At 42.9% G+C, this 9,840-nt stretch overlaps 1 protein-coding gene across 1 annotated transcript in view; it reads right to left on the reverse strand.

The window, feature by feature from the left end:
- The window catches only part of LOC116686629 (C-type mannose receptor 2), a 51,101-nt gene that overhangs the window by 22,540 nt on the left and 18,721 nt on the right, over positions 1-9,840 (reverse strand). The window contains exons 4-8 of the mRNA XM_032511650.1: positions 3,515-3,647; positions 2,252-2,272; positions 1,839-1,863; positions 906-967; positions 298-387 (exon numbers count right to left, since the gene is read on the reverse strand). Of these exons, the coding sequence (XP_032367541.1) occupies positions 298-387; positions 906-967; positions 1,839-1,863; positions 2,252-2,272; positions 3,515-3,647 (331 nt within the window). The remainder of the gene's footprint in view (positions 1-297; positions 388-905; positions 968-1,838; positions 1,864-2,251; positions 2,273-3,514; positions 3,648-9,840) is intronic.

Raw genomic sequence — 9,840 nt, forward strand, 5'->3', positions numbered from 1 at the left:
ATGTCTATACTTTTAATCAGTGGTGGAAGAAGTATTCAAATCCTGAACTGTAGTATAACTACTAATACTACTCTGTAAGAAAAGGTTATTACAGTAAAAGTAAATATAGGGTACTTAGTTACTAGCTTTAAAACTTTAACTAGTTATATTTTATTAATGATGCTGACATACTTTCAATGCAGGACTTTTACTCTAACAGCGTATTTTTACAGTGTGGTATTAATACTTAAACTGCAGTAGTATAATAGTTGACTGGTATGTAGTATGCATATGTTATGATAGATAGAACTGCTGTACCTTTGCATTGGCCCAGGTCTTTGGCTGGTTGTAGAAACCGAAACAACGAGAGCCAAACTGGGTCCAACCAGAAGGGCAGGGGGCGGCACCCTGTATAAACAAACCCACCAGAACCAATCAGACTAGTCTATATGGACAACTGTTCATTTCTGGGATTGTTCCTCTGCAGCGCTGTGGAGATAGAGCTGGCAATGCAAGACTCCAATCAGAGCAACCCAACGAGTCCCAGATCCTGTCCTGACCTGGGCCCCACGTTGGATTGGGGTCACATAAATATCAATATATTATAAATGCACATTCATGAGTGCAACTATAGTAACAAAAATGGAAAGCTGAGGCTTATTAGTAGCAGAATTAACCCAACCAATAACACAACCAGGAAGTTAACATAACCATGAGTCACTATAATCATTATACGAGCATCTGTATCTTTATGTGCTGACCAGGGCCAAGAGTTCCTCAAAAGGGAAGATTGTAAGTCTTCATAATAACAGAAAAGGATTTTTACTGTAACTACACACCAAATTTCCATTTTTAATTTTGGGACAAAGTCCAGGCAATGAGCTGCCAGAACATTTTCCAGATTTATTTCTTCAGAGTGAACTTACGTATGCAGCCAGCAGTCCGCTGGACAGACAGAGACACACAGAATCAGAAAGACTGAGGACATCTGTGGAAAGATGTTAAAGAAAGTCAACACACTGCATGATGGGAAATTAATGAGTCGTTTATCAAATTAAAATATCCATCTAGTTATAAGTGTGTTATATATTAAAGATATGGTTTAATATCTGATGTCGTGACCCAGCCTTCATGACCACAGAAGGAACCAAAACTGGTTTATTTGGATATTTAAACCAATATTTTCTATTGGAGTAGTAGATCGAGAGCTTTGCCTTCTGGCTCAGCTAGAAAGACAACACTAGTTATTAAAATATTAAAATATGAATACCTTTGCTGAGGTGTTGACACGAAGGAGAAGATCAAGCTGATGACTGTCACTGAAAAAATGTCACAGATATGAACCGCATTATACATTCAATAACTACAAATTATGTTCAGGTTGACCTGATTTACATCATTAATGCATTCTCAATCTGCAGTCCAGTTGGATCTTTACTCAACAGGAAGAAACTCTGCAATCTAACATTAATAAAATATATCAACCAATCAGAATAAACAGTCAATGATAATGATGAGAACACAGGGAGAAATGTCCTTTAAACTCACATCAATCCTGTCTTTGATCGGCCTGGTGTGTTTGGTGTTGGAGGGAAAGGAGAGTCCCTTATATACCTTGGAAAGGGGCGGGGTCTTAATCATGATTGACAGTCCATGCGGTGGTGCAGGTGGGTATTTGATATTTCACCAATATTTAACAGGGTGTAAATGTCAGGATCAGATGGTGTCTGGGTGTAATGAACACTGGGTTTAACTGCGTTGGGTTTATTTTATTCACCACACCGTGACCCAGGATCTCATCATGATGATATCCATTCATTCTCTCTGATGACAAACATTAATAAACACGAGCTCGTTACTGATCAGAACACCCTGCTCCAGCTTCTACAATACCAACATGAACACGTCTACAGAGCAGAAGTTAATGTTGTCACATTTAAGCTGGCTACACTAACTCTTAATACTTGGAAAATAATCCAGTGGCATTAGGCTGTTGATACCGATACGTAGAGACGTTAGGACAGACATTAGAACATTATAGGGAAAGACAATATCAATTATACAAGAAATAATGGGCTGAATTCAGATAATGAATGAGCCATAAATACATTCACCTCTCCCAGACGGGATAACAACAAGGGGAGAGTCTACTAGACTAGAGTCTAAGTCAAGTCTCAGGTCTCTGACCTAGAGTCTAAGTCAAGTCTCAGGTCTCTGAGCTTTTGGCTTTTTACCCGTCCTTATTGTGTTATGTAGATAGAATCCAACATACCGGCCGGTCCTCGTCAGCCTCCTGCAGATACAACACAAACTAGTGGGACGTTTGAGCTCATTGAACCTGAAAAGACTCAAGTAGAAGCCTGTGCTGCTTGTTTTTGTCTAATTTCTGCATGTACAGAATTAAACTTAGAGCTAAAGACATGGAAACAAAGACATAAAAACTTTACCGGGACACACTTACACTCTGTAATTGGAACAGTGCCAACTTGTCCTCCACGGGAGTTTTGTTTGATGTTCAAACACCAACGCGCATTTCATATCCGTGTTGGTGTGTTCAGACATAATATCTGTATTGGCATGTTTCAACACGTCAACACGGATATCATATCCAATATCATGTCTAATATCATATCTAATTTCATATCCATGTTGGTGAGATAAAACTCGTATACGTGTCCCTGCTGAACACATGACTGGTTGGAGTGGTTTCCAGCTGAGGTGAAGGAAGGTGGATTCTACACACACACATAGACAATGATAGAAGAAGCACTTTGAGGGTTTTAGGGTGGATGGGTCAAACAATACAGGACTTTCCCCCAGGAGACCGGGGTTCTGGTCCCCTTTGTCCCATCTCCCCATCCAGAACCCTAACTAAGTGGTTTTACTCTGCATAATGAACAATGAGGCCAGAGGTGTCTGCATACGCTCATATACGTAGAGGGTCATGCCTCTATGCAAAGGTCCAGGGTTCGAGTCCGACCTGGGACTATTTCCTGCAGGTCTTCCCCCTCTCTCTCCCCTTCCTCACCTAGCTGTCCTGTCTTTAAAGGTGGAACAACACCCCCCAAAAATATCTTTGAAAAAGGGATATGCAGAGGCTCAAATACCATCGAGGATGGGATATCCTAACCCAAATTAGTTACAAGTCCCTGAGAATGACCCAAAAGGAAGAAAGATGCCAAAGAGCCCAACAATTACCATGAAGACACAAAACTACAGCAAAGAGACACAAGTTGAATATGTGATAAAGTTGATGAATATCACAATGATATAACTTGCAATAAATAAAAGTGTTATCTGTTCTTCTGCATTCAGTATTCTGTTAAAAAACACAAATTACTATTTGAATTTAAAACAATTGAAAGGAAACCATTTCCAACAATTTCAATAAAAATGAAACTAGAATAACAGTTACATTTTAAAGTTCAATTTTTTGTTGAAATGTTCTTCCGAATAACTAAATATCTCTTGGTGTCTTTCCCAGTGGGTTTGTTTTTAGACCGTAACTGCCAAGTGTTGTGAAAGATTTCCTAACCCTCCCGTACACACTGATCCCCAAACGGGGCTCCTTGGGTGTGAGCAGTTCCCTCTGCTTCTGGAGATCTGACTCTCTGAGCAACAGGCCCCAACACGTCAGGAGAGACCGCCACACATCCTCAACTCGGATCCTGAACACAGGAACTGAACAAACTGTGATCTATCATGGATAACCCTGACCCCCCCCCACGTGTCCACAGGAGCATGATGAGATGATGAAATTTTCAACGTAACTCACAACAGCACGTCGGCTACTCGCCACAGACAGAAGAAATGTTTTGTTCAAAGAAGCTGAAGGAAGCAACAAAAATCACCGCTGAAAAAAACCGGGAGTTTGGGAATTCCTCCGGAGTTCAGACGTCGACATGACGGTTGTTCTCCGACACAAAAGGGTAAGTTACGTTTCCCGGTAACGTTAGCTAACATCTGCATGTGTTAGGGGCCCCGGTCACTATTTACTATACGCTATATAAAGTACATGAACTTTAGCAACCATGATTACACACCAACATGTCTGCTGTGTACTGTTTGTGTTTCAGAGCATTCACTTTTACAAAATGGCCGCCGCAGACCGTCTGGTGGGCAATGTCCGACCGGTGAGATCTCTGGTTCTGGTTCTGACCTGCTGGCGCGTATAATCTTTATGAGTCATGGAGAGGCTTGTGACTGGAATGCATCTGGGCCAGCAGCGCTGGGGGGGGACTGTCACGGGTGCAGAGGAAGAAACCGGGGTGTACGGGACGTTTGATGCCTACTTGAAAAGCTAATAAAAACTGTTCTTTGATATATAGTCTTGTTTTTTTCTAAAAGTAACAGTGGCAATATTGGAAACGCATAAAGCCGCTAATAGCCCTTATTATTGAACAGTTGAAAATGAGATAGAGCAAGGAGTTTTTTTTAAATGTCCGTTGTTCTGGACCACACTCCGCACTCTTGTTTGCTAAAGACGCAGTGATCGACCAATCGCAGTCTGCAGGTTTCCACGTCACCTTCTGGTCTCGCCTCAGCTCGCTGGGAACCTCGACTGAGGTAGGACTAAAACAGTCCCTGGTAGCAGGTCCCAGGGACTTTTTTTTGTAATGGAAAACCCAAAAAGGCGAGTAGAGCCGAGGCGAGTCGAGTAGATACCACGCAGTGGAAAACCGCCATAAGAGACTCAGACAGCTTCGATGCCGCACGGACCGCTACAGGAAATCATTCCTACCACAGGCAGTAAAACTCTTGTCAGGTCATCTCTGGGGGGTAGATGAGACCTTCAGACACCACCCTACTGCACTAAGGGCAACCTGCTCTATAGTCTTCATTTACATTGTAGCATACACTTAGCTTATTATTTAAGCAGTTGCACATTTTGTTTTCTCGTCCTATATATATTTAAATATTTGTTCTTGTATTTTATTCTTATATTTCTTTCCTATTATTATTATTATTATTATTATTATTATTTCACGTATACTGTATGTATGTGTATTTTTTCCTAGGATCTCATTTATATTTATATTCTGTGTTTTGTGACTAATGTACATGTGCTGCTGTAACACCGTAATTTATTGGGATCAATAAACATCTATCTATCTATCTATCTATCTATCTATCTATCTATCGTCTATTCTATTTATCCTTATCTATGCTATTTCTATTCAACAATATGCTATCCATCCATCAATACGAATCTATTCTTATCTACCTCTATCACATTGTCTATCTGGTCTACTCTAGCTGCTCCCGTATTACATACTAAGTACCCTACCTACCTAGCCTATCTAAAAATCCATATACTGTCCTGAGTCATAAGTTCGTAGTGCCATTCCAGGGGCTATACAAATCTACTATCTAGACTGTACTAGTCTATAAAACTATTCCTTTTGCCATCTAAAATCTCGAACTAATCTACCCATCATACGTCATGTCCTAATATCACTCTCCATCCAAATCCCCCATCTATCTATCTATTGTTGCTCGATACAATCCTCGGTTCCTTAGTCTAATCCGAACATCCGATCGATCGAAATCATCTATCTATCTATAATATCTATCTATCTCTCGTAAACGCTCGCTCTATCCTATCCTATCGTGCCTAAGCCTACTATCATCGTATGTAGATCTATTCTATCCACCTAAGTCGAGCTATTACATCTAGAATCACTATACTATATACCATCACACCAATACTATGCCATTGGGCTATCATAAAAATCTATGCTTTTATCTTCTACTCTAACTATCATACATACTACATCTATCTAATCTATCGCATGCTAGGCCAATCAGTGTCTATTCTGACAGACAAACTTCGACTAATTTATACTATTAGTCATTTAATTTCATAGCATAATTACTTCTGCATTAGACTTATGGTCTTAAAATATTACTGCCTTTCAATATTAGAGCTTGTCATGATATTTTATATATTCCATATCTTGTCGTTGTTCACTTGCAACTTTAATTGCTGTGTTATTATCTTTTAATAAGCTCAATCTTTGTCCACATTTAACAATCCTGCAGTTTTCTATCACACTGCCTGGTTCTTGTTTTTTATATTCCTTCTTTTTCCCTCTTCTTGCCTATCAGACCACTGGAGACCAACTAGACAAAATGCCTACAAGCCAACTAGCGACGACGTCACAATTTGATGATAACCAGTCGTCCTTAGCTTCCGTAGGATTTCAGTCAGTAGGTATGTGTTTCCTTCGAGTGGTTCATGTTGCTCTTTGTCTACTTTGCATCTCTGGTTCGTTAGGTAGCTCATAAAATCCCTTGTTAATTAACAGATTGTCCTCTCTTGGTGATCTTCTGTGTGTTGGTCACTTGACTTTTTCCAGATAAAAATATGATGAACTTTCGAAGAAAGATTCTCCCTTCTGGTAGTTCTCTGTTGCAAAGCCTTCCTTGCTTGGTGCAGATGGTGGCTAAGGTTCTCTGCTGGCTCCCGGCTCGTGGGTTTTTTTGCAAATTGTGTTTCTGATCAATACTGGATCATTGAGACCTGGGTCTGACCTCCTCGGTTTCTAAATCCTCCACTTGGGCCTACCTGTTCTCATTACAAATTAGATATAGATTCAATATGTTTATGAACCTACCACTACATTCTATCTAGTTCTTATCTATCTCTATCATAGTCTATCCTTCTATCTGACGATCAATCGATATCTAAACCACAATCATGACAGCGACATATAAAGTGTAACACCAAGGGATAAGGTTAGGTTCAGCTATCTTGATCGCATACAAATGCAAGGTGTTGGGGGAAGTCTTTGTAAGTGAAATCTAAGTATATATCTAGACATGTGTTCAGTGTATTTCTACTTATTAGTCTGCCCGTTCTAGTACATACCCCCCTCACGGGAACCCATCACCCGTTTATCGTGGTGGAGAGGTTTGACTGTGATCCCCTTATGATGAACCCTAGGGCTGTGTTTGTCCTGGAGCTCCTGAGCCCTGGTACGGGTCATACATTTCTCATTTTGCGCAAAAGCGGTGCTATGATGGTGGTGAGGCTCCCCACAACGACCATCATTTCAAAAACCCCATAGAAGAGATGATCCGTCGAGGTAAAGACGGATGAGTGGCCCCCCCTGCCCCCGAGGAAGCCCAGGTATGGGCCCCCCCGTCTGGAGCCAGGCGCCAATACGACTAGCGTGCTTTCGTCCAGCGTCCCGGCGCCTGGTTGGCCGGGTTTATTGCCCCGAACGTGAGCAACACCCCTTATGGCGTCGGGCACAGCCCGATCGAAGCTACTTTCCCGCTCACTTTCCGCCGCTAGCTCCGTCCTTATACAAACCATGGGATCTCAAAAAACACACCCCTCTAGCACACCAAGGGACGGAACCGCGTGCGGGTCGATGGGCGCTGCCATTGGCTGGTGGTGAAAGGTCATGGCCCCTCGACGGGACCAGAAACCAGGGTTGCTACCCAAGAGGCTGGGCTCTAGCCCCCAAGGGAGACACCAGAATCAATCGCTGGGGTCGGCACATTTTGGGGGAATTAGCCGCAACTGCTTGTATTACGGTTAGGTGCGAGACGCGACACAGTTCGAATCTTGGTGGGCTTCCCTACCTCTACGCACAGACTCCCCTCGGTGGTCTGGAACCGGTACTCCTGGGAGGTAAAAGAAAACGAAGGTTTGGCTCGCTCCAAGTTAAGATCACCTGACTCTCGGTAGACATTGTGCCGGGGGAAAACGAACTTTGTGTTTAGACTCGGGGGGAAAGCGATGTCGCCAGGTCAGGGTGGGTTTAGAGGATCCATTCGACTGGAGGGGCGGCCGCAACGTCGACTGAGATCAGCGGAAAAACTTTGCATCAAACGCAGTTTGGAAGTCTATATAACCTATTTCTATGGTCTTTGCTTTCCAATGCCGGCGACTGTTGATCTGTATACGGCTAACATGCACCCTCCTCTAACACCCTGCGCGCGCTGGTGATTGGTGCGGCGGGTATGGACATACTCATGACTGATTAGCTTTGTGCTAATGACACCTAAATTCGGGGATGGTCAGGTTCAGGAGTTATTTCCAGGCTAAAACCTTCGTTGGATGACCACAATTGAATGGCAGTCCATATGATGGGCCTCCCGTAGAGGACCATTCCATAATTTGTTGTTGTTAACGACGCATGGGGGGAGGTCGGCATCAACCTCAACGACGACAAAAAAAGTAAATTATAGGGGCACGGATGAGAGATACTGTGGAGAACCAAGTCGTGATGTGGGCGGAATAACTTAAGGACCAGCGGTCAAACTTTATCCCCTGATCGATATAACAGACCGACTGGTGTTGTGCATTAGAGGGTTGTTCTGATGATACGTTATCCTAATTCCTCTGCTAACGTCAGTCAAACTGTCTGCGATGGTGTTCCAATAAGACCATACACACCTTATGTGTATCGACTACACTAGGTTACTGCTCAGATAGACCAGCTAATGTGTTCAGCACTGTGGGAACCTACCAGCCGCGAGGGCAGCCAAACAGGGTCCCCTTAGGCCTCAATGATTGGGCGATTGTGTATAACAACTCCGTTTTCCATCATCGTAGTCTTGAGCCTTTTTTGGATGTTTTTGTTGACACTGGTCCGACGTTTTTTTAGATCAAAGCGGGCTCAGAACGCATGGGCTGTTCTACCCTCGTAATCACTCTACAATCATCCATGGTGAGTTGGGCTGGTCTCGGTGGTTGGGGGAAGATCTCTGGCATTCCATCCTTGGTTTAGTTGTGTTTCTCCTACTTGGTGTTAGGTCATGTACAGTCGGACAGGAACTGGGAACGTCATGGATGAGGCCCCATAGTCCTACTGGACACTGTTTCAATCAACTTACACAACAACAAAACAACTCAAAATTAGCTTCCACCTCTGCATTAAAAAAGGGAACAAACACATTCACGTCCCTGCGGAAGAAAGGCTTTTCTTTTTCGGCCATAAAGCTTGCATTTACTTTTTTGAACAAAAAAGCCTTTTTTTTTAAGTAGAGGGGCGTAAGTTGTCTTCGCCGTGGAGTCTGCTCTGGTTGCATTGAACCTTGCAGTCGCGGAGACAACTGTTTCACCCTGGCACAACAAGCCCCAGGACAGCCCTTTTCACGTTGCTAACAGCATCCTAGTGGCGGGTGGCACGCTTGGGGCTATATAGGGGGTTTTAACGGGTTACTAAGGAACCTGTACCTATGCATTTTTGATAAAGGGCGTTCGTGTAAACCCGCAGGAATTCCCCCTCCCCTGACCAACTACTTTCTTCTTTGGACATGTGTCCAATTCCATCCGTTTTCGGTCCATGGATGCCCAGCCGCTCTGCCTCGATCAGTTCGTGTGAGATTGCACGTTTCTCCCCCTTCTCTGTTTTTTTTCCCGGGATATCGCTTCTCGGGTTCTCCATGAGGACGTTTGCACTACAACGGTAGAGTAGTCATGTATATAGTGCATTGTAACAGGTATGGTTTCCATTTTTTTTTTTTTTTTTTTTCTTCCTCTGTTTTTTTGCACGGCCCCGGCCACAGCAAAGTGGCTCATAGTCAAGTAAAAGGTTGAAGACAACACTATGTTCTTTGCACCAAGAAGTTGGTAATAGTTGTGTGGGGTTCTGCTCTTTTTTTTTTTTGTTTTTTCAAATGTCTGACATAGCCAAGCAGGCGGTGTGGGGAAAGCTTCGGAGCGAATACATGGAGAAGGACACTCTAAAAAATTTATATTGTGGTCCTCGGGTGGTTTTTTTGGAAATGTTGGGTCTGAACTAAATGTGGTGTGCGTTTGGTTCAGCATTTGTAGGTGGTGCTTTTTTGGTGTTCTGTATGATATTATTTTCGGTTGGGCTTGTAGGTCTGAACTCAAGTTTT

This window comes from Etheostoma spectabile, unplaced genomic scaffold (assembly GCF_008692095.1).
Source record: "Etheostoma spectabile isolate EspeVRDwgs_2016 unplaced genomic scaffold, UIUC_Espe_1.0 scaffold406, whole genome shotgun sequence".
Lineage (NCBI taxonomy): Eukaryota > Metazoa > Chordata > Actinopteri > Perciformes > Percidae > Etheostoma > Etheostoma spectabile.